The 24408-nt window shown below is 38.8% G+C and overlaps 3 protein-coding genes across 3 annotated transcripts; all 3 read right to left on the reverse strand.

The window, feature by feature from the left end:
- Positions 1-4247: 4247 nt before the first annotated feature.
- LOC113110562 (flocculation protein FLO11-like) lies at positions 4248-5936 on the reverse strand. The gene is made up of 2 exons (XM_026274692.1): positions 4707-5936; positions 4248-4335 (listed from the first exon to the last, which is right to left on the reverse strand). Exons 1-2 carry the CDS (start codon positions 5651-5653, stop codon positions 4248-4250), a joined length of 1035 nt encoding a protein of 344 aa, XP_026130477.1. The 5' UTR covers positions 5654-5936.
- Positions 5937-7451: 1515 nt separating this feature from the next.
- On the reverse strand, positions 7452-10299 carry LOC113110563 (flocculation protein FLO11-like). The gene is made up of 3 exons (XM_026274693.1): positions 8977-10299; positions 8247-8946; positions 7452-7539 (listed from the first exon to the last, which is right to left on the reverse strand). The coding sequence occupies exons 1-3, from the start codon at positions 10289-10291 to the stop codon at positions 7452-7454; spliced, it is 2103 nt and encodes a 700-aa protein (XP_026130478.1). The 5' UTR covers positions 10292-10299.
- Positions 10300-12255: 1956 nt separating this feature from the next.
- On the reverse strand, positions 12256-20101 carry LOC113110564 (flocculation protein FLO11-like). Its single transcript, XM_026274694.1, has 3 exons — positions 20003-20101; positions 12391-13653; positions 12256-12260 (listed from the first exon to the last, which is right to left on the reverse strand). The coding sequence occupies exons 1-3, from the start codon at positions 20082-20084 to the stop codon at positions 12256-12258; spliced, it is 1350 nt and encodes a 449-aa protein (XP_026130479.1). The 5' UTR covers positions 20085-20101.
- Between the last annotated feature and the right edge of the window lie 4307 nt (positions 20102-24408).

Below are 24408 nucleotides of genomic sequence, written 5' to 3' on the forward strand. Positions count from 1 at the left end.
ATGAAATCACTTCTGATGTACTTTGTCCTTCTGTTGTGGTAGACATTAAGGATGGAGAGGTACCTATTGTAGACAGTGTAGTTTCCAGTGTTGAACCATTTTCAAGTGTAGATGATTCCAATGTGGAGATGCTCGTAGGGGAGCTAACTGTAAATGTTGATTGAGCTGTCGTTGTAGGTACTGTTTCTGTGGTTGAACTAAACTGAGTGGTTTGTGTTTGTTGGCTTGTTGTTTGCTCTACACTGGAAGTAGGTATTTCTGTTGTTGATGAAGTGAATTCTGATGTACTTTGTCTTTCTGTTGAAATAGATGGTGAAGACAGAGAGGTACTTGATGTGTACACAGAAGTTTGCACCGTTGATCCACTTTCACTTGTAGATGATTCTAATGTGTACGTGCTCGATTGGGACATAGCTGTTGTAACTGTTGATTGAGCTGTTGTAGGTTCAGTTGCTGGGGTTGAACTAAACTGAGTGGTTTGTGTTTGCTGGCTTGTTGTTTGCTCTACGCTAGAAGTAGGTATTTCTGCTGTTGATGAAATAACTTCTGATGTACTTTGTCCTTCTGTTGTAGTAGACATTAAGGATGGAGAGGTACCTATTGTGGACAATGTAGTTTCCAGTGTTGAACCATTTTCAAGTGTAGATGATTCCAATGTGGAGATGCTCGTAGGGGAGCTAACTGTAAATGTTGATTGAGCTGTCGTTGTAGGTTCTGTTTCTGTGGTTGAACTAAACTGAGTGGTTTGTGTTTGTTGGCTTGTTGTTTGCTCTACACTGGAAGTAGGTATTTCTGTTGTTGATGAAGTGAATTCTGATGTACTTTGTCTTTCTGTTGAAATAGATGGTGAAGACAGAGAGGTACTTGTTGTGTACACAGAAGTTTGCACCGTTGATCCACTTTCACTTGTAAATGATTCTAATGTGTACGTGCTCGATTGGGACATAGCTGTTGTAAATGTTGATTGAGCTGTTGTAGGTTCAGTTTCTGGGGTTGAACTAAACTGAGTGGTTTGTGTTTGCTGGCTTGTTGTTTGCTCTACGCTAGAAGTAGGTATTTCTGCTGTTGATGAAATAACTTCTGATGTACTTTGTCCTTCTGTTGTGGTAGACATTAAGGATGGAGAGGTACCTATTGTGGACAATGTAGTTTCCAGTGTTGAACCATTTTCAAGTGTAGATGATTCCAATGTGGAGATGCTCGTAGGGGAGCTAACTGTAAATGTTGATTGAGCTGTCGTTGTAGGTTCTGTTTCTGTGGTTGAAGTAAACTGAGTGGTTTGTGTTTGATGGCTTGTTGTTAGCTCTACACTGGAAGTAGGTATTTCTGTTGTTGATGAAGTGAATTCTGATGTAGTTTGTCTTTCTGTTGAAATAGATGGTGAAGACAGAGAGGTACTTGTTGTGTACACAGAAGTTTGCACCGTTGATCCACTTTCACTTGAAGATGATTCTAATGTGTACGTGCTCGATTGGGACATAGCTGTTGTAAATGTTGATTGAGCTGTTGTAGGTTCAGTTTCTGGGGTTGAACTAAACTGAGTGGTTTGTGTTTGCTGGCTTGTTGTTTGCTCTACGCTGGAAGAAGGTATTTCTGCTGTTGATGAAATCACTTCTGATGTACTTTGTCCGTCTGTTGTGGTAGACATTAAGGATGGAGAGGTACCTATTGTAGACAGTGTAGTTTCCAGTGTTGAACTATTTTCAAGTGTAGATGATTCCAATGTGGAGATGCTCGTAGGGGAGCTAACTGTAAATGTTGATTGAGCTGTCGTTGTAGGTACTGATTCTGTGGTTGAACTAAACTGAGTGGTTTGTGTTTGCTGGCTTGTTGTTTGCTCTACGCTAGAAGTAGGTATTTCTGCTGTTGATGAAATAACTTCTGATGTACGTTGTCCTTCTGTTGTGGTAGACATTAAGAATGGAGAGGTACCTATTGTGGACAATGTAGTTTCCAGTGTTGAACCATTTTCAAGTGTAGATGATTCCAATGTGTAGATGCTCGTAGGGGAGCTAACTGTAAATGTTGATTGAGCTGTCGTTGTAGGTTCTGTTTCTGTGGTTGAACTAAACTGAGTGGTTTGTGTTTGTTGGCTTGTTGTTTGCTCTACACTGGAAGTAGGTATTTCTGTTGTTGATGAAGTGAATTCTGATGTACTTTGTCTTTCTGTTGAAATAGATGGTGAAGACAGAGAGGTACTTGATGTGTACACAGAAGTTTGCACCGTTGATCCACTTTCACTTGTAGATGATTCTAATGTGTACGTGCTCGATTGGGACATAGCTGTGGTAACTGTTGATTGAGCTGTTGTAGGTTCAGTTTCTGGGGTTGAACTAAACTGAGTGGTTTGTGTTTGCTGGCTTGTTGTTTGCTCTATGCTAGAAGTAGGTATTTCTGCTGTTGATGAAATAACTTCTGATGTACTTTGTCCTTCTGTTGTAGTAGACATTAAGGATGGAGAGGTACCTATTGTGGACAATGTAGTTTCCAGTGTTGAACCATTTTCAAGTGTAGATGATTCCAATGTGGAGATGCTCGTAGGGGAGCTAACTGTAAAGGTTGATTGAGCTGTCGTTGTAGGTTCTGTTTCTGTGGTTGAAGTAAACTGAGTGGTTTGTGTTTGCTGGCTTGTTGTTAGCTCTACACTGGAAGTAGGTATTTCTGTTGTTGATGAAGTGAATTCTGATGTAGTTTGTCTTTCTGTTGAAATAGATGGTGAAGACAGAGAGGTACTTGTTGTGTACACAGAAGTTTGCACCGTTGATCCACTTTCACTTGAAGATGATTCTAATGTGTACGTGCTCGATTGGGACATAGCTGTTGTAAATGTTGATTGAGCTGTTGTAGGTTCAGTTTCTGGGGTTGAACTAAACTGAGTGGTTTGTGTTTGCTGGCTTGTTGTTTGCTCTACGCTGGAAGAAGGTATTTCTGCTGTTGATGAAATCACTTCTGATGTACTTTGTCCGTCTGTTGTGGTAGACATTAAGGATGGAGAGGTACCTATTGTAGACAGTGTAGTTTCCAGTGTTGAACTATTTTCAAGTGTAGATGATTCCAATGTGGAGATGCTCGTAGGGGAGCTAACTGTAAATGTTGATTGAGCTGTCGTTGTAGGTACTGATTCTGTGGTTGAACTAAACTGAGTGGTTTGTGTCTGCTGGCTTGTTGTTTGCTCTACGCTAGAAGTAGGTATTTCTGCTGTTGATGAAATAACTTCTGATGTACGTTGTCCTTCTGTTGTGGTAGACATTAAGAATGGAGAGGTACCTATTGTGGACAATGTAGTTTCCAGTGTTGAACCATTTTCAAGTGTAGATGATTCCACTGTGGAGATGCTCGTAGGGGAGCTAACTGTAAATGTTGATTGAGCTGTCGTTGTAGGTTCTGTTTCTGTGGTTGAACTAAACTGAGTGGTTTGTGTTTGTTGGCTTGTTGTTTGCTCTACACTGGAAGTAGGTATTTCTGTTGTTGATGAAGTGAATTCTGATGTACTTTGTCTTTCTGTTGAAATAGATGGTGAAGACAGAGAGGTACTTGATGTGTACACAGAAGTTTGCACCGTTGATCCACTTTCACTTGTAGATGATTCTAATGTGTACGTGCTCGATTGGGACATAGCTGTGGTAACTGTTGATTGAGCTGTTGTAGGTTCAGTTTCTGGGGTTGAACTAAACTGAGTGGTTTGTGTTTGCTGGCTTGTTGTTTGCTCTACGCTAGAAGTAGGTATTTCTGCTGTTGATGAAATAACTTCTGATGTACTTTGTCCTTCTGTTGTAGTAGACATTAAGGATGGAGAGGTACCTATTGTGGACAATGTAGTTTCCAGTGTTGAACCATTTTCAAGTGTAGATGATTCCAATGTGGAGATGCTCGTAGGGGAGCTAACTGTAAATGTTGATTGAGCTGTCGTTGTAGGTTCTGTTTCTGTGGTTGAACTAAACTGAGTGGTTTGTGTTTGTTGGCTTGTTGTTTGCTCTACACTGGAAGTAGGTATTTCTGTTGTTGATGAAGTGAATTCTGATGTACTTTGTCTTTCTGTTGAAATAGATGGTGAAGACAGAGAGGTACTTGTTGTGTACACAGAAGTTTGCACCGTTGATCCACTTTCACTTGTAAATGATTCTAATGTGTACGTGCTCGATTGGGACATAGCTGTTGTAAATGTTGATTGACCTGTTGTAGGTTCAGTTTCTGGGGTTGAACTAAACTGAGTGGTTTGTGTTTGCTGGCTTGTTGTTTGCTCTACGCTAGAAGTAGGTATTTCTGCTGTTGATGAAATAACTTCTGATGTACTTTGTCCTTCTGTTGTGGTAGACATTAAGGATGGAGAGGTACCTATTGTGGACAATGTAGTTTCCAGTGTTGAACCATTTTCAAGTGTAGATGATTCCAATGTGGAGATGCTCGTAGGGGAGCTAACTGTAAATGTTGATTGAGCTGTCGTTGTAGGTTCTGTTTCTGTGGTTGAAGTAAACTGAGTGGTTTGTGTTTGCTGGCTTGTTGTTAGCTCTACACTGGAAGTAGGTATTTCTGTTGTTGATGAAGTGAATTCTGATGTAGTTTGTCTTTCTGTTGAAATAGATGGTGAAGACAGAGAGGTACTTGTTGTGTACACAGAAGTTTGCACCGTTGATCCACTTTCACTTGAAGATGATTCTAATGTGTACGTGCTCGATTGGGACATAGCTGTTGTAAATGTTGATTGAGCTGTTGTAGGTTCAGTTTCTGGGGTTGAACTAAACTGAGTGGTTTGTGTTTGCTGGCTTGTTGTTTGCTCTACGCTGGAAGAAGGTATTTCTGCTGTTGATGAAATCACTTCTGATGTACTTTGTCCGTCTGTTGTGGTAGACATTAAGGATGGAGAGGTACCTATTGTAGACAGTGTAGTTTCCAGTGTTGAACTATTTTCAAGTGTAGATGATTCCAATGTGGAGATGCTCGTAGGGGAGCTAACTGTAAATGTTGATTGAGCTGTCGTTGTAGGTACTGATTCTGTGGTTGAACTAAACTGAGTGGTTTGTGTTTGCTGGCTTGTTGTTTGCTCTACGCTAGAAGTAGGTATTTCTGCTGTTGATGAAATAACTTCTGATGTACGTTGTCCTTCTGTTGTGGTAGACATTAAGAATGGAGAGGTACCTATTGTGGACAATGTAGTTTCCAGTGTTGAACCATTTTCAAGTGTAGATGATTCCAATGTGGAGATGCTCGTAGGGGAGCTAACTGTAAATGTTGATTGAGCTGTCGTTGTAGGTTCTGTTTCTGTGGTTGAACTAAACTGAGTGGTTTGTGTTTGTTGGCTTGTTGTTTGCTCTACACTGGAAGTAGGTATTTCTGTTGTTGATGAAGTGAATTCTGATGTACTTTGTCTTTCTGTTGAAATAGATGGTGAAGACAGAGAGGTACTTGATGTGTACACAGAAGTTTGCACCGTTGATCCACTTTCACTTGTAGATGATTCTAATGTGTACGTGCTCGATTGGGACATAGCTGTGGTAACTGTTGATTGAGCTGTTGTAGGTTCAGTTTCTGGGGTTGAACTAAACTGAGTGGTTTGTGTTTGCTGGCTTGTTGTTTGCTCTATGCTAGAAGTAGGTATTTCTGCTGTTGATGAAATAACTTCTGATGTACTTTGTCCTTCTGTTGTAGTAGACATTAAGGATGGAGAGGTACCTATTGTGGACAATGTAGTTTCCAGTGTTGAACCATTTTCAAGTGTAGATGATTCCAATGTGGAGATGCTCGTAGGGGAGCTAACTGTAAAGGTTGATTGAGCTGTCGTTGTAGGTTCTGTTTCTGTGGTTGAAGTAAACTGAGTGGTTTGTGTTTGCTGGCTTGTTGTTAGCTCTACACTGGAAGTAGGTATTTCTGTTGTTGATGAAGTGAATTCTGATGTACTTTGTCTTTCTGTTGAAATAGATGGTGAAGACAGAGAGGTACTTGTTGTGTACACAGAAGTTTGCACCGTTGATCCACTTTCACTTGAAGATGATTCTAATGTGTACGTGCTCGATTGGGACATAGCTGTTGTAAATGTTGATTGAGCTGTTGTAGGTTCAGTTTCTGGGGTTGAACTAAACTGAGTGGTTTGTGTTTGCTGGCTTGTTGTTTGCTCTACGCTGGAAGAAGGTATTTCTGCTGTTGATGAAATCACTTCTGATGTACTTTGTCCGTCTGTTGTGGTAGACATTAAGGATGGAGAGGTACCTATTGTAGACAGTGTAGTTTCCAGTGTTGAACTATTTTCAAGTGTAGATGATTCCAATGTGGAGATGCTCGTAGGGGAGCTAACTGTAAATGTTGATTGAGCTGTCGTTGTAGGTACTGATTCTGTGGTTGAACTAAACTGAGTGGTTTGTGTCTGCTGGCTTGTTGTTTGCTCTACGCTAGAAGTAGGTATTTCTGCTGTTGATGAAATAACTTCTGATGTACGTTGTCCTTCTGTTGTGGTAGACATTAAGAATGGAGAGGTACCTATTGTGGACAATGTAGTTTCCAGTGTTGAACCATTTTCAAGTGTAGATGATTCCACTGTGGAGATGCTCGTAGGGGAGCTAACTGTAAATGTTGATTGAGCTGTCGTTGTAGGTTCTGTTTCTGTGGTTGAACTAAACTGAGTGGTTTGTGTTTGTTGGCTTGTTGTTTGCTCTACACTGGAAGTAGGTATTTCTGTTGTTGATGAAGTGAATTCTGATGTACTTTGTCTTTCTGTTGAAATAGATGGTGAAGACAGAGAGGTACTTGATGTGTACACAGAAGTTTGCACCGTTGATCCACTTTCACTTGTAGATGATTCTAATGTGTACGTGCTCGATTGGGACATAGCTGTGGTAACTGTTGATTGAGCTGTTGTAGGTTCAGTTTCTGGGGTTGAACTAAACTGAGTGGTTTGTGTTTGCTGGCTTGTTGTTTGCTCTACGCTAGAAGTAGGTATTTCTGCTGTTGATGAAATAACTTCTGATGTACTTTGTCCTTCTGTTGTAGTAGACATTAAGGATGGAGAGGTACCTATTGTGGACAATGTAGTTTCCAGTGTTGAACCATTTTCAAGTGTAGATGATTCCAATGTGGAGATGCTCGTAGGGGAGCTAACTGTAAATGTTGATTGAGCTGTCGTTGTAGGTTCTGTTTCTGTGGTTGAACTAAACTGAGTGGTTTGTGTTTGTTGGCTTGTTGTTTGCTCTACACTGGAAGTAGGTATTTCTGTTGTTGATGAAGTGAATTCTGATGTACTTTGTCTTTCTGTTGAAATAGATGGTGAAGACAGAGAGGTACTTGATGTGTACACAGAAGTTTGCACCGTTGATCCACTTTCACTTGTATATGATTCTAATGTGTACGTGCTCGATTGGGACATAGCTGTTGTAAATGTTGATTGAGCTGTTGTAGGTTCAGTTTCTGGGGTTGAACTAAACTGAGTGGTTTGTGTTTGCTGGCTTGTTGTTTGCTCTACGCTAGAAGTAGGTATTTCTGCTGTTGATGAAATCACTTCTGATGTACTTTGTCCTTCTGTTGTGGTAGACATTAAGGATGGAGAGGTACCTATTGTGGACAATGTAGTTTCCAGTGTTGAACCATTTTCAAGTGTAGATAATTCCAATGTGGAGATGCTCGTAGGGGAGCTAACTGTAAAGGTTGATTGAGCTGTCGTTGTAGGTTCTGTTTCTGTGGTTGAAGTAAACTGAGTGGTTTGTGTTTGCTGGCTTGTTGTTAGCTCTACACTGGAAGTAGGTATTTCTGTTGTTGATGAAGTGAATTCTGATGTAGTTTGTCTTTCTGTTGAAATAGATGGTGAAGACAGAGAGGTACTTGTTGTGTACACAGAAGTTTGCACCGTTGATCCACTTTCACTTGAAGATGATTCTAATGTGTACGTGCTCGATTGGGACATAGATGTTGTAAATGTTGATTGAGCTGTTGTAGGTTCAGTTTCTGGGGCTGAACTAAACTGAGTGGTTTGTGTTTGCTGGCTTGTTGTTTGCTCTACGCTGGAAGAAGGTATTTCTGCTGTTGATGAAATCACTTCTGATGTACTTTGTCCTTCTGTTGTGGTAGACATTAAGGATGGAGAGGTACCTATTGTAGACAGTGTAGTTTCCAGTGTTGAACCATTTTCAAGTGTAGATGATTCCAATGTGGAGATGCTCGTAGGGGAGCTAACTGTAAATGTTGATTGAGCTGTCGTTGTAGGTTCTGTTTCTGTGGTTGAACTAAACTGAGTGGTTTTTGTTTGTTGGCTTGTTGTTTGCTCTACACTAGAAGTAGGTATTTCTGTTGTTGATGAAGTGAATTCTGATGTACTTTGTCTTTCTGTTGAAATAGATGGTGAAGACAGAGAGGTACTTGATGTGTACACAGAAGTTTGCACCGTTGATCCACTTTCACTTGTAGATGATTCTAATGTGTACGTGCTCGATTGGGACATAGCTGTTCTAACTGTTGTTTGAGCTGTTGTAGGTTCAGTTTCTGGGGTTGAACTAAACTGAGTGGTTTGTGTTTGCTGGCTTGTTGTTTGCTCTACGCTAGAAGTAGGTATTTCTGCTGTTGATGAAATAACTTCTGATGTACTTTGTCCTTCTGTTGTGGTAGACATTAAGGATGGAGAGGTACCTATTGTGGACAATGTAGTTTCCAGTGTTGAACCATTTTCAAGTGTAGATGATTCCAATGTGGAGATGCTCGTAGGGGAGCTGACTGTAAATGTTGATTGAGCTGTCGTTGTAGGTTCTGTTTCTGTGGTTGAACTAAACTGAGTGGTTTGTGTTTGTTGGCTTGTTGTTTGCTCTACACTGGAAGTAGGTATTTCTGTTGTTGATGAAGTGAATTCTGATGTACTTTGTCTTTCTGTTGAAATAGATGGTGAAGACAGAGAGGTACTTGATGTGTACACAGAAGTTTGCACCGTTGATCCACTTTCAATTGTAGATGATTCTAATGTGTACGTGCTCGATTGGGACATAGCTGTTGTAACTGTTGATTGAGCTGTTGTAGGTTCAGTTTCTGGGGTTGAACTAAACTGAGTGGTTTGTGTTTGCTGGCTTGTTGTTTGCTCTACGCTAGAAGTAGGTATTTCTGCTGTTGATGAAATAACTTCTGATGTACTTTGTCCTTCTGTTGTGGTAGACATTAAGGATGGAGAGGTACCTATTGTGGACAATGTAGTTTCCAGTGTTGAACCATTTTCAAGTGTAGATGATTCCAATGTGGAGATGCTCGTAGGGGAGCTAACTGTAAATGTTGATTGAGCTGTCGTTGGAGGTTCTGTTTCTGTGGTTGAACTAAACTGAGTGGTTTGTGTTTGTTGGCTTGTTGTTAGTTCTACGCTGGAAGTAGGTATTTCTGCTGTTGATGAAATCACTTCTGATGTACTTTGTCCTTCTGTTGTGGTAGACATTAAGGATGGAGAGGTACCTGTTGTGGAAAATGTAGTTTCCATTGTTGAACCATTTTCAAGTGTAGATGATTCGAATGTAAAGATGCTCGTAGGGGAGCTAACTGTAAATGTTGATTGAGCTGTCGTTGTAGTTACTGTTTCTGTGGTTGAACTAAACTGAGTGGTTTGTGTCTGCTGGCTTGTTGTTTGCTCTACACTAGAAGTAGATATTTCTGCTGTTGATGAAATCACTTCTGATGTACTTTGTCCTTCTGTTGTGATAGACATTAAGGATGGAGAGGTATCTATTGTGGACAATGAAGTTTCCAGTGTTGAACCATTTCCAAGTGTAGATGATTCCAATGTGGAGATGCTCGTAGGGGAGCTAACTGTAAATGTTGATTGAGCTGTCGTTGTAGGTACTGTTTCTGTGGTTGAACTAAACTGAGTGGTTTGTGTCTGCTGGCTTGTTGTTTGCTCTACGCTAGAAGTAGGTATTTCTGCTGTTGATGAAATAACTTCTGATGTACGTTGTCCTTCTGTTGTGGTAGACATTAAGAATGGAGACGTACCTATTGTGGACAATGAAGTTTCCAGTGTTGAACCATTTTCAAGTGTAGATGATTCCAATGTGGAGATGCTCGTAGGGGAGCTAACTGTAAATGTTGATTGAGCTGTCGTTTTAGGTTCTGTTTCTGTGGTTGAACTAAACTGAGTGGTTTGTGTTTGTTGGCTTGTTGTTTGCTCTACACTGGAAGTAGGTATTTCTGTTGTTGATGAAGTGAATTCTGATGTACTTTGTCTTTCTGTTGAAATAGATTGTGAAGACAGAGAGGTACTTGATGTGTACACAGAAGTTTGCACTGTTGATCCACTTTCACTTGTAGATGATTCTAATGTGTACGTGCTCGATTGGGACATAGCTGTTGTAACTGTTGATTGAGCTGTTGTAGGTTCAGTTTCTGGGGTTGAACTAAACTGAGTGGTTTGTGTTTGCTGGCTTGTTGTTTGCTCTACGCTAGAAGTAGGTATTTCTGCTGTTGATGAAATAACTTCTGATGTACTTTGTCCTTCTGTTGTGGTAGACATTAAGGATGGAGAGGTACCTATTGTGGACAATGTAGTTTCCAGTGTTGAACCATTTTCAAGTGTAGATGATTCCAATGTGGAGATGCTCGTAGGGGAGCTAACTGTAAATGTTGATTGAGCTGTCGTTGTAGGTTCTGTTTCTGTGGTTGAAATAAACTGAGTGGTTTGTGTTTGTTGGCTTGTTGTTTGCTCTACACTGGAAGTAGGTATTTCTGTTGTTGATGAAGTGAATTCTGATGTACTTTGTCTTTCTGTTGAAATAGATGGTGAAGACAGAGAGGTACTTGATGTGTACACAGAAGTTTGCACCGTTGATCCACTTTCACTTGTAGATGATTCTAATATGTACGTGCTCGATTGGGACATAGCTGTTGTAACTGTTGATTGAGCAGTTGTTGTAGGTTCTGTTTCTGTGGTTGAACTAAACTGAGTGGTTTGTGTTTGTTGGCTTGTTGTTAGTTCTACGCTGGAAGTAGGTATTTCTGCTGTTGATGAAATCACTTCTGATGTACTTTGTCCTTCTGTTGTGGTAAACATTAAGGATGGAGAGGTACCTATTGTGGACAATGTAGTTTCCAGTGTTGAACCATTTTCAAGTGTAGATGATTCCAATGTGGAGATGCTCGTAGGGGAGCTAACTGTAAATGTTGATTGAGCTGTCGTTGTAGGTTCTGTTTCTGTGGTTGAACTAAACTGAGTGGTTTGTGTTTGTTGGCTTGTTGTTTGCTCTACACTGGAAGAAGGTATTTCTGTTGTTGATGAAGTGACTTCTGATGTACTTTGTCCTTCTGTTGTGGTAGACATTAAGGATGGAGAGGTATCTATTGTGGACAATGAAGTTTCCAGTGTTGAACCATTTCCAAGTGTAGATGATTCCAATGTGGAGATGCTCGTAGGGGAGCTAACTGTAAATGTTGATTGAGCTGTCGTTGTAGGTACTGTTTCTGTGGTTGAACTAAACTGAGTGGTTTGTGTCTGCTGGCTTGTTGTTTGCTCTACGCTAGAAGTAGGTATTTCTGCTGTTGATGAAATAACTTCTGATGTACGTTGTCCTTCTGTTGTGGTAGACATTAAGAAGGGAGACGTACCTATTGTGGACAATGAAGTTTCCAGTGTTGAACCATTTTCAAGTGTAGATGATTCCAATGTGGAGATGCTCGTAGGGGAGCTAACTGTAAATGTTGATTGAGCTGTCGTTTTAGGTTCTGTTTCTGTGGTTGAACTAAACTGAGTGGTTTGTGTTTGTTGGCTTGTTGTTTGCTCTACACTGGAAGTAGGTATTTCTGTTGTTGATGAAGTGAATTCTGATGTACTTTGTCTTTCTGTTGAAATAGATTGTGAAGACAGAGAGGTACTTGATGTGTACACAGAAGTTTGCACTGTTGATCCACTTTCACTTGTAGATGATTCTAATGTGTACGTGCTCGATTGGGACATAGCTGTTGTAACTGTTGATTGAGCTGTTGTAGGTTCAGTTTCTGGGGTTGAACTAAACTGAGTGGTTTGTGTTTGCTGGCTTGTTGTTTGCTCTACGCTAGAAGTAGGTATTTCTGCTGTTGATGAAATAACTTCTGATGTACTTTGTCCTTCTGTTGTGGTAGACATTAAGGATGGAGAGGTACCTATTGTGGACAATGTAGTTTCCAGTGTTGAACCATTTTCAAGTGTAGATGATTCCAATGTGGAGATGCTCGTAGGGGAGCTAACTGTAAATGTTGATTGAGCTGTCGTTGTAGGTTCTGTTTCTGTGGTTGAACTAAACTGAGTGGTTTGTGTTTGTTGGCTTGTTGTTTGCTCTACACTGGAAGTAGGTATTTCTGTTGTTGATGAAGTGAATTCTGATGTACTTTGTCTTTCTGTTGAAATAGATGGTGAAGACAGAGAGGTACTTGATGTGTACACAGAAGTTTGCACCGTTGATCCACTTTCACTTGTAGATGATTCTAATATGTACGTGCTCGATTGGGACATAGCTGTTGTAACTGTTGATTGAGCTGTTGTAGGTTCAGTTTCTGGGGTTGAACTAAACTGAGTGGTTTGTGTTTGCTGGCTTGTTGTTTGCTCTACGCTAGAAGTAGGTATTTCTGCTGTTGATGAAATAACTTCTGATGTACTTTGTCCTTCTGTTGTGGTAGACATTAAGGATGGAGAGGTACCTATTGTGGACAATGTAGTTTCCAGTGTTGAACCATTTTCAAGTGTAGATGATTCCAATGTGGAGATGCTCGTAGGGGAGCTAACTGTAAATGTTGATTGAGCAGTTGTTGTAGGTTCTGTTTCTGTGGTTGAACTAAACTGAGTGGTTTGTGTTTGTTGGCTTGTTGTTAGTTCTACGCTGGAAGTAGGTATTTCTGCTGTTGATGAAATCACTTCTGATGTACTTTGTCCTTCTGTTGTGGTAAACATTAAGGATGGAGAGGTACCTATTGTGGACAATGTAGTTTCCAGTGTTGAACCATTTTCAAGTGTAGATGATTCCAATGTGGAGATGCTCGTAGGGGAGCTAACTGTAAATGTTGATTGAGCTGTCGTTGTAGGTTCTGTTTCTGTGGTTGAACTAAACTGAGTGGTTTGTGTTTGTTGGCTTGTTGTTAGTTCTACGCTGGAAGTAGGTATTTCTGCTGTTGATGAAATCACTTCTGATGTACTTTGTCCTTCTGTTGTGGTAAACATTAAGGATGGAGAGGTACCTATTGTGGACAATGTAGTTTCCAGTGTTGAACCATTTTCAAGTGTAGATGATTCCAATGTGGAGATGCTCATAGGGGAGCTAACTGTAAATGTTGATTGAGCTGTCGTTGTAGGTTCTGTTTCTGTGGTTGAACTAAACTGATTGGTTTGTGTTTGCTGGCCTGTTGTTTGCTCTACACTGGAAGCAGTTATTTCTGTTGTTGATGAAGTGAATTCTGATGTACTTTGTCCTTCTGTTGAAATAGTTGGTGAAGACAGAAAGGTACTTGTTGTGTACACAGAAGTTTGCACTGTTGATCCACTTTCACTTGTAGATGATTCTAATGTGTACATGCTCGATTGGGACATAGCTGTTGTAAATGTTGATTGAGCTGTTGTAGGTTCAGTTTCTGGGGTTGAACTTAACTGAGTTGTTTGTGTCTGCTGGCTTGTTGGTGGCTCTGCACTGGATGTAGGTATATTCGTTGTCGATGAAATGAATTCTGACATTGTCTGTTCATTTGCTGTAGAGAATGGTGAAGAGGAAATAATGAAAAAATGGAAAATAGTTTAAAATGTGATTAAAGTTTTTCCTTTCTCTTTGGAGCATTTGGAGCTCTTGGTGCATAAAACAGATATGTACAGTTGCAAGGACTAAAGTGTCAAATCCAAAGCGATATACTTTAGAATGTTTAAACGCCCTCCCAAATTGGCTCATTCTAACACACCCCCACATGTCTATGTCAGATTGTGGGATTATTTGCATAATACCCTCCCATATGTTCATGCTAAGAAAGAATGCGTAACCTTTATTCACGCTGTTGACGCCACCGACGCCATGTATTGGAGACGCTGTGTTTCATTGTGAAAGCAAAACTTCTTTGTTTGGCCTTCAAAAAGAGGACACAACTAGAAATCAGTGGTTAAGTTGTATTTACAACACTGTTCCAGAACAGTTCAACCCAGATATTCAGATATGTGCAGCGCATTTTATGGAGAACGAGGACTACAATGCACCAATAGCCTACAATGCTTTTGTGCACAAAGACTGTTTTTATAAAATAGGGTGATTCCAACTTTGCAGATAGTCTGGCGCTTCTGACTCACTATCTGTATGTACATTTTCATATTTGAAGAATTTCCTGCTGCTGATTCAAGAGCGAGTTTTGAGCAGTGTAGGGTAACTCTTGTTGTTTGTCGTTTTTCAGATCACAAATGTAGACAGTAGAAAGCCTCTTTCACACTGCACGTCGAACTCGGCAAATTGCCAGAACATTGCCGAGTTGCCTTCTGTGTGAAAGCAAACACGTCCTGGGATTGATTCCGGCATTGAACCTGGGTCGGGGACCTAGTAACATTGCCGGGTTCAATCCCGGGACGAGCGCTGTGTGAACGAAAGCCAGATCTAATACTGTGTCGTAGTGATGATGCACGTTATCGTGCGACTCTTTTACCAGCTGTTTTGAATTGCAAACTGTAATGAAGCAGAGATCAGTTAGTTCCTCACTTTCTGCGCTGACGCCGAGAGTGTTCGCCAGTTTCAGTGAAAGTATAACGTGCCTAACGTTTTTGACTCATACATTACACGTCACGCCCTGATGTCACTTGTCATCACGGGACCTTGAAGGGTTGTGTGTGAACCCAAGCACATATTCCGGTAATCACTGGCAGAGTGAAATTGCACAATCTAGTGACCTGGGAACAATTGCTGGAACACTTTACCCGTGTATTTGCCGGAATCGCAGTGTGAAAGGGGCTTATGTCATTATAATCAGTAATTTTGTTCCCACTGGATACAACAAATGCCTTGTTTGTAATAGGTTTTATTGTTTTCTTCTTGTCACGCTGGGACACAGCATCACAGTATGGTTAGCGGCGTAACATTTCCATCACTCACTTGAGGTATTCAGCCAATCAAAACACAAAACACACTGGTTAGCCCTCCAATCAGCATACACCTCTCTTTTCAGAATTATGAGCTTTGTAAAAAAAAAAAAATTTCAGAAAGGCGTGGCACAGAGGAGCATGGATTGGATTTTTGATTGAAAATTAAAATTCATGAAAAATTCTAAGTGAATGATAACATCCTGCAAAGTTTTAAATCTAAAAGTGCACTGTTTATAAAGTTATTGTCTTCCGTAAGAAAGAGTCGACTCTGATTAATGAAAACGAGTTGTTTTTAAAACAAATCTTTAGCTTTCTCAAAGTGACGTCAAAATGAAACATTAGCATAATACAGTATGTCTGCCCACTTGTTGCGCATGCAGACCTGGGAAAACTTGAACCTCCCCTCCCTCCACACTTCCTGTGGATTTTCTGCTCCAACTTCAAAATCATTGATGCAGAAACTCAGACCCAGTGTTTACATAGTGAACATGCAAGGAGAGTCAAACACCATTTACAAAATAAATAAAAAAATAAAAAAATAAAAGATGAAGGAAGATTTTGAAGTTGGAGGAGAAAATTGTTTTTAGACATACTCGGTCTTGAACCATATTACACAGAATATGCATGGGCCTCGCAGAGCTTGACAAGCTATATATATATATATATATACGATATATATATATAGACGATTTTGGAACGGTAATAATATCAAGGAATGCAGGAACAGAAATGTTAAAATATCGATTCTGCTCCGATTGAACCAATTGAATGTTTTGTTTGTTTTCAGGACCTGCTAGATTCTTTGTCCTTTTTTTTTTGTCCAATAAGTAATATATCTCTCTTATCCAAATTTAATAGGAGAAAATCTCATCATATATATATATATATATATATATATAAAGTTTTCTTTATTTTCATGACTGAAAATTGTAGTCACACTGAAGGCATCAAGGGCTATTTGACCAAGAAGGAGAGTGATGGGGTGCTACGCCAGATGACCTGGACTCCACAGTCACCGGACATGAACCCAATCGAGATGGTTTAGGGGTGAGCTGGACCGCAGACAGAAGGCAAAAGGGCCAACAAGTGCAACAAGTGAACTCCTTCAAGACTATTGGAAGACCATTTCAGGTGACTACCTCTTGAAGCTCATCAAGAGAATGCCAAGAGTGTGCAAAGCAGTAATCAAAGCAAAAGGTGGCTACTTTGAAGAATATGACATATTTTCAGTTGTTTTCACACCATATATAATTCCACATGCGTTAATTCATAGCCCTTGATGCCTTCAGTGTGAATCTACAATTTTCATAGTCATGAAAATAAAGAAAACTCTTTGAATGAGAAGGTGTGTCCAAACTTTTGGTCTGTACTAATATATATAAATATATAATTATACTCAATTAAGTTTAATACAGAAGAAAACTTTAAAGGGGTCACATGATGTTGTCAAAAAGAACATTATTTTGTGTATTTGGTGTAATGAAATGTGACTCAGAGGTCGTCCCCTCCGACCTCCTCTCCCAACTATTTTTCTGGCTAATGTTCAGTCACTGGACAACAAACTCTGTGGACTGCGGGCAGTGGTTCCGGACTCAGCCATCGTGGTTATGGGGTTCTCCATGCACCGCTCGAACAGAACGAAGAGCTCAAAGGGAAAAGCAGAGGTGGGGTCTTTGATTCTTTATCAACAACTCGTGGTGTGATGAAAGGAACCTACACACTATTAAATCCTTCTGCTCCCCTGATATGATATTTCATATGCTTCTGTGTCGACCATTCTTGTTACCAAGGGAATTTACAGTGGTCATAATCACAGCTGTTTACATTCCTCCTCAAGCCAACACAGACCAGGCACTCAAGGAACTGTATGGGAATATAAGTGAGCAGGAAACCACGTACCCAGTTACAAAACCAACTTCAGAACAATAGCTCCAAAATATTTTCAACAAATCATCAACACGCGTGGTGATCGTGTACTGGACCACTGCTACTCTCCTTTCTGGGATGCCTACAAATCTCTCCCCGTCCACCTTTTGGCAAATCGGGTCACTCTTCCATTTTGCTGCTGCCTGCTTATAGGAAGAAACTGAAACCCGCCCTCAGGACAATTCAATGCTGGCTGTACCAATCAGATGCTATACTACAGGAGTGTTTTGATCATGTGGACTGGGACATGTTCCAGGCAGCATCTGATTACGATATAGAGGCATAGTCAGAAACTGTAACGTGTTTAATCAGGAAGTGTGTAGGAGATGTATTGCCGACAAAAACAATCTGCATCTACTCCATTTTGCCCATACCAAAGAAAAACAAAATCACATGCTTAAATCATGGGGGCAGGTTTTCATATTTTTTTGAAGCACCCCTGGGTGCCGCCATTGGCTAGCGGACCCCCACCTGCTGTTAGCATTCCATTGACTCCCATTTATTTTGGCGTCACTTTGACAGCGAATAACTTTACATCTGAGGCATTTAAAGACTCCATTTGTCCATTCATTATTTCTAAGGAAACACGAAAATGTATGAAAGGCCCCATTACCTTGTATCTTACGTTGTGGCCCCGTAGAAACAGTTTTTGTAAAAAATAGGCTAATGATTGCGTCATAACCAGCGACTCTCTGTCGCACAGTAGATAAATTACCATATGGGCAGGAGGAGAAGCTCGCAGGCAATCTTTTACTGTCTATGAGGCAATCGGGGGACGTGGAGGCATGACGTCAAGGGAGAAGCCCATAGAGAGTCCATAATAGCAACGGACAAAATTATTCAACAACGTTTGCAAGATTTAGTGGGTGATTCGGATTTCTCTTGGCACAGCGGTTAGAAGACTTACAGATTGCTCATGTGACATTTATGTCATCAAGTTCAGTTTGAGTCTGCGCAGTACGCTCGACCCCCAGGAAGTTTGTGCTTCTAATTGACTTCAGTTGTCTCCGTTGAATCCAATGGCGTTGCTGTGTCCATTTCTTTTACTGTCTATGGCCTAAATGACTGGAGGGCGTTGCTTTCACACCCATTTTCAGCATGTGTTTTGAGAGACTCGTCAGAGATTACATCTGCTCTGTGCTGCCTGCCTCATTGCATCCACTACAGTTTGCATATCATAGCAACCATTCTACAGATGATGCTATTGCTTTCACCCTACACATACTCATCTTAAAATAGTGATTATCATCCTGAAAAAAATAAAAAAATTTTTAAACAATATTATTATTTCTGTTTAATTGTTACTTGCTGCTATATTTTTATCTATATTTTACATTTTAAAGGTCCCGTTCTTCATGATCCCATGTTTTAAACTTTAGTTAGTGTGTAATGTTGTTGTTAGAGTATAAATAATATCTGTAAAATTCTAAAGCTCAAGGTTCAATGCCAAGCAAGATATTTTATTTATATTTTATTTATTTATTTAATTCGCCTACAAAAAACGACCCGTTTGGACTACATCCCTCTAGTTCCTGCAGTAATGACGTCACTAAAACAGTTTTTGACTAACCTCCGCCCACATGAATTCACAAAAAAGGGGGCGTGGTCTTGCTGCGCTGCGACGGAGAAGAGGAAGAGTTGCATTTGTGTTTGTCGCCATGTCGTCGAAACGCTGTTATTTTCATCTCTGAGTCCAATCATCTTTGTTTGGGCTTCCCAGTGATGCTGTACTTGGAGATTAATGGTTACAATTTATGTTTAACTCGGTTCCCGAAAATTATAATCCACATGTAAATCCTATGTGCAGCACATTTTGCTGAGGACAGCTTGCTGAGGATAACTTCCTAATTCAGTTTAATGCCGGATTCGCACAAAGATTATTCTTGAAAGATGGAACATTTCCCTCTTTGTCTGGAGAAGGTGTTGTTTATGGACCACAACTGGTAAGTGTATTTTATTTTATTATTTAAGGTGCGTTTAACAGTTTCTGTAACTTATTACACAAAGGGCAACGCTGTTTAGCTTTGTTAATTAGATGTTAGGGCTGTGCAAAAAAAATGAATGTGATTTTCATGGTCATCTCGTCAGTAAAAACGCTCCTGTGATTATAAGTACATCTCCAGCACATGCCCCTGCCCGCTTGCTTCTCAAAACTAGCCCAATCGCATTTCCATGAGGGCAGCGTGCGCTCAGCTGCTGTCGAATCACAACACAGGACCAGCTGGCCCAATCAGAACTCGTTATGTATTTCTGAAGGAAGGACTTTATAGAACAAGGAAGTCATCAGCCCGTTTTTATGACAGTGAAAACAGCGGTACATAGATAGGTGAATTGTGTGAAAAATATTGTGTTTTTTTACACGCGAAACATGAACACACGTTATATTGCACACTGTAAACACAAAGCTTCAAAAAAGCACGAAAAACGGGACCTTTAATTTGACTTTAATATTTATTTTACTTTTTTATACAAAATTTATACAAAATTTTAATTATAGAGGTTTGTCAGCATGTATATTTATCACATACCACAGTTACAGTATTTATAGCATGGATGTTATGAATATAAAATTTGTCTTTGTGTATTACTTTAGTTTGACAGCATCCAACCTGATTAAATTACAAATTGACTGCTGATTTGCAACTTGTAAGTCAGATAATTAGTTAAGATCGTAAAGTGCCAGAATATGTCGGTTTTGTGTGTGTTTTTTTTTTATATACATTTGCTACATAATACAAATTTACAAAGTAATTATGTTGTTTTATATACCTTGTAGATCAGTCAACTACTGGACGTGAAGATGCAGTCAGATTTTTTTTTTTTTTCGGTTATTTAACAGTGTGTTTCTATATTTCTCTCCTGCTATTCACATTCTTATCTTTTTAAGTAAAATCTGTACATACACACAGACACACACACACACACACACATATATATATATATATATATATATATATATATATATATATATATATATATATGTGTGTGTGTGTGTGTGTGTGTGTGTGTAATCAGTTAACTTAGTTTTAAACTAAATAACGAAAGGCTTTTGAAACCTACCTGAGTTTGCTCCGGTTCTCATGATTGCAAAAAATACCAGTAAGACTGAGGCAATAAAATAAGTTTTTTTCCAGAAATACATGTTGAAATTGTTTCCGTGAGATAGTAGTTTGTTGAAAATTATTAAATATTTCTAAAAAATATCTTCCAATGTTAGCTCTCTCCAGGAAAAATCAGTATAAAAAAAAAAAAATCAGCCAAATGAACCTGTCATCAGTGTTTTTGCCCTGTTAACTTTCAAAATCAAACTGACGTGTGCGTGTTTCCCTGCAAACAATAAATGTCATCAGGTATGGGCACTTTTACATTTAAAAAAAATGTTCACGCCTTTAGTAAACCATACTGATTGGGTGTGCATGTGGTTTTGTAATGCCTGAACAGTTATATGACCTTCACTTGTTACACCCTTTGCATGACAGATTGCAATAAATCCAAGAGGAAATAAAAATAAAATAATTTGTGTATATTCTAAAAAAAAATATTTGTTCTCATTTGTAGTTGTTCCCCTTTATAGATAATTAATGAAGAAGAACTTATAAAACAGATATTTAGTTAATATTATATGTACATACCCTAAAACATAATTTTTAAACTTAGTGGCTATTTCAGTTCATACACTGCAATTCAATTTAAACCTTAATAATACCTAATGTATACTCCAAACTAATCCAAAGATTACCCGAAAGATCCAAACTCAATTGTTTCCCAAAACTAGGCTGGAGATAAAATGGATTTTGAGTTGATATCTGATTTATATTCATAAGTTTTGTTGTAGCCTGTTTTGGACAATGAAAATGACTGTTTCACAATATCATACTGCACTCTTCAGAAACTAATCAATTTAGCATTTTGACAAGATCCAGAAGATAGTTCGCACGACATACAATACAGACAATAAACAAATATGTTGCTAATAGGTTGCCAGGCTGTTCATAGATAAGGCTTGGGTCAGAGATTAGGTTTTGGTCAGAAATGTAATACTTGTTGTTTCTTTTGTTCTTGTGATATTTTATAAATAGTGACTTTATTGTAGTCAATATTATATGGTAACCACAGGAAAAACAATGACGTATCATATGTTACTGACCAAAGTGTCATGACGTCCACACCTCTTTGCTATCTCAAAAATGATTTTGAGTCATAGAAAATGTCCTTAGTCATATATATAATATGAAACCAAAGGGCACTTCCATGGAGATGTCAAGAATACCATGGAGGGATAAACAAAAACAAACATATAAAAAAAAACAAAAACAAAAAAAACTTTGCACTGCATTAGAGTTTTTGTCTTTTTTTCATCATTCATCTTCCACACTCAAGATGTGCTCAAAAGTGCATTAAAGCATTTAATTTTCATTTCAGTTAATTTTATCATTAAGTAGCTACTTTTAAGAACGAAATGATGTCTAAACTGGTTTGCTGGTCTTAGGTGGAGTATGATGTTCTGGTTTAGATAAGGGAACATATATTCAATATGAACTAATAGTTAAACTATTATAGCAAGGTAGTATTTGTATTGGATTTGTTTAGTTATTGGGTAGATTTAAAAGATCTAGAATATGGTCCTATAGAATAAGACATTGTGATATGTAAGTACTAATAAAGAGTAACATAATGAATGTTCGGGTAGATTGAACAGATAAAGAACAGATAAGATTGTAACAGTGAGACTGGTTGATGCTTTAGTGTAGGTTTAACACTAAGCTCATTTTTGTAAACTAAAATTGCACTGTATACCTATTTTTAACACATCATCTTTTGTAACATGCTTTTATAAAGCATCAAAACAATGACATGACATAATAGTAATACAAGATTGTTGCTGACCTAAAGCTTTCTAAAAGTTTGTTTACAAAATCACAGAATGTTTTTTTTGGACACCTATTATAACTTGTTTAGTGTGGTTGTCTTATTCTAAAGTACATACATGCATAAATGATGCATACATGCACACACACATTCATACATACAATTACCCCAAACATATGATAATTTAGGTGTGTATTTTTGTCCTTACCCTTAATGTTGAAAGAAAGAAAAAAGGGTTGGAAATGTTGATTACAATTGCAATGCTGGTTACATTTCTCACATTTTTAAGGTTCCTCAAACCTGGAAAGATGAGGAGGCAGTGGGAACTTGCCCTAAGAAGGGATGGTTTTGTTGTCTCTGATGGGACATTGCTCTGCAGTCAGCATTTCAGGAGTGAGGACTTTGACTGAACAGGGCAGAATGGCCAGTTTAAAGATGGTGTTGTGCCAAACATTTTTATCTTTCCAGCTCATCTTGTATCATTGGCCAACAATAATTCAAGGTGTATACGATTGATATATCAATATGTGATTAAATTTCACTTTAGTTTTTGTTTCTGCAAGTTATATCATACTTGTGTATTTTATTACAGCACATTTTGACACTTAAAACTTATTTTCTTTAATTTAGCTGGTAGCAACAAGAAGCACAATCACCTCCAGAAGAGCGGAAGACAACCTGCCAATGGACTTGTTTCAGGATGTACCTCAACCTGATGTTGTGAGTGTTTCCATGTGGAATGTCAAACAAATGAGAGCATCATGTGGCTTGTTAAATTAAATCTTTTATCTTGGCGGTACCCAGAATGGTCTATGATGGTGTTAGTAGTCTAAGAGCCCAATATTATTTGAGGTGGTATCTCTGTGTAAAAAGTTTGAAAATGAACATTGAAACTAAAACCTGGGGTAGGCAACCTTTACAATCAAAAGAGCCATTTTTGCCTTATAAGTATAAGCCTATACAATTTCTTAAATGTATGCTGTTGTGTCTTCTGTTGGAGAATTGGAGAACCTAAACATTTATTTAGGCTCACAGAATTGAAGAGTGAAGATTGAATTGTTAAAAAAGTAACTTATTAATTTCCATATTACAATTATTTATATATTTGTATGTTTTGGCAAAACAACAGGGAGCCACTGGTGAGAAGAGTTTGAGCCGCAAGCGGCAGGCCACTGACCACTTGTATACATTGCCTGCTTTCCCTAAGGCTATTAAGGCCAAACTTGAAGAAGCCTCAGCAAGAGTGAGGAAACTGCAGTGGGAGAAGAGTAATACCTTGAGGAGAGAAAAGAGAGCCAAGATGAACTTCTGGAGAAACTGAAGGAGAAAAATCTCATCAACAAAGAGCTGAAATACAACCTTGAATGCTAGTCAGGTAAAATAAAAATATTACATTGCATATTTTGTGTATTTTTATGTTCTTTGTTGACTTCCTAGTTAATGTTAAAAGGATACCCACTGAATCACTTTGCTAATTGAATTTCAGATCTTCCGGTTCATCTCCTGTCAAGGCAGGGCGTAGAGTACACCAAGGCCCAGAGAGATTTTGCCCTTATGCTCCATCTGCATGGTCCAAAGGCATATCACTACCTGAGAGATACCCTGCATATCCACTTGCCACATCCTAGTTCATTACAAAGGTATTCTTCATGATGTCTAATTTTATACCGGATTACATTAAGCACTACAGAAAGTATTATCATGAATACTTAAACTTAAGTATTAAACTTAAGTTAAGTATTAAACTTAAGTTAAACTTACTGATCTAACATCTCATGCTGATACATGTCGATATTATAGCTATCTTTTGTATGACCAGTGTCCACAATAGGGATGTATTGGTTAGTGGTTAAATGGCTATGTGGTTAAATGTCTACTTTTAATTCTGCTAAGGTGGCTGAGCTCTCTTGATGCCAGACCTGGTCTCAATAAAAAAAAATCAGATTCTGCAGGCATACAGCCAAATTAGAAGCATAACTGGCAGTATCAATTGGAAGTAGATAGTTCATCTGAACAATGTCCAAAAGAAAAGTCACAGATAAGCATGTGAACTTTGCTAATCAGAAGATGAAGGTATGTTCGTATGTATGATGATTAATGCACCTGTATAGAGGGCCGCAATAGTAATGGGCTCTAGGGCTTTATTGTGTTTTTATACTTTTTGATGATGTTCAATGTGCACTTCATTTCTCTTTATAAACTCAATCAAGGTCTCTCAAGGACTTTGGGCAGCTCTATGGCAGTGGTGCTCCACATGTTGCAGGAGATGGGCTGTGCAGAGTTCAAAGTTTGTGAGGCTACTTCAGAATAATGCTGCTAGGGCTTTGCATCAATGACCAAAATCATTTCTAACATTTGAGTGATTAATTGCTTTAACCCCATTAACACCCACCCTCTCTTTGTAGTTGATGCTTTGGTCAGCAACCACAAAATGAGGGTGGTTGTTAAAATGTGAAGGCCATCAGGATTAACCCTTAATCTTTTTTTTTCTCTTTTTTTTCCCCTTTTTTTTCAATTTGGGTATTTGGGTATTGGGAACGATTAAATAATTATGACACATCCTCAAATTCAACAATATGCAAGAACTTGGATAAAAC

The sequence above is a fragment of the Carassius auratus genome, chromosome 11, assembly GCF_003368295.1.
Source record: "Carassius auratus strain Wakin chromosome 11, ASM336829v1, whole genome shotgun sequence".
Lineage (NCBI taxonomy): Eukaryota > Metazoa > Chordata > Actinopteri > Cypriniformes > Cyprinidae > Carassius > Carassius auratus.

Coding starts and splice junctions, on each gene's coding strand:
- LOC113110562 (XM_026274692.1), bottom strand. CDS start 5,653: ATGTCTACTACAACAGAAGGACAAAGTACATCAGAAGTTATTTCATCA. Junction 4,336..4,706: donor GAAACTGAACCTACAACAGC/TCAATCAACATT, acceptor TGTCCACAATAG/GTACCTCTCCATCCTTAATG.
- LOC113110563 (XM_026274693.1), bottom strand. CDS start 10,291: ATGTCCCAATCGAGCACGTACACATTAGAATCATCTACAAGTGAAAGT. Junction 8,947..8,976: donor AACTGAACCTACAACAGCTC/AATCAACAGTTA, acceptor CTATGTCCCAAT/CGAGCACGTACACATTAGAA. Junction 7,540..8,246: donor ATACCTACTTCTAGTGTAGA/GCAAACAACAAG, acceptor TGTCCACAATAG/GTACCTCTCCATCCTTAATG.
- LOC113110564 (XM_026274694.1), bottom strand. CDS start 20,084: ATGTATTTCTGGAAAAAAACTTATTTTATTGCCTCAGTCTTACTGGTA. Junction 13,654..20,002: donor GAGAACCGGAGCAAACTCAG/GTAGGTTTCAAA, acceptor CATTCTCTACAG/CAAATGAACAGACAATGTCA.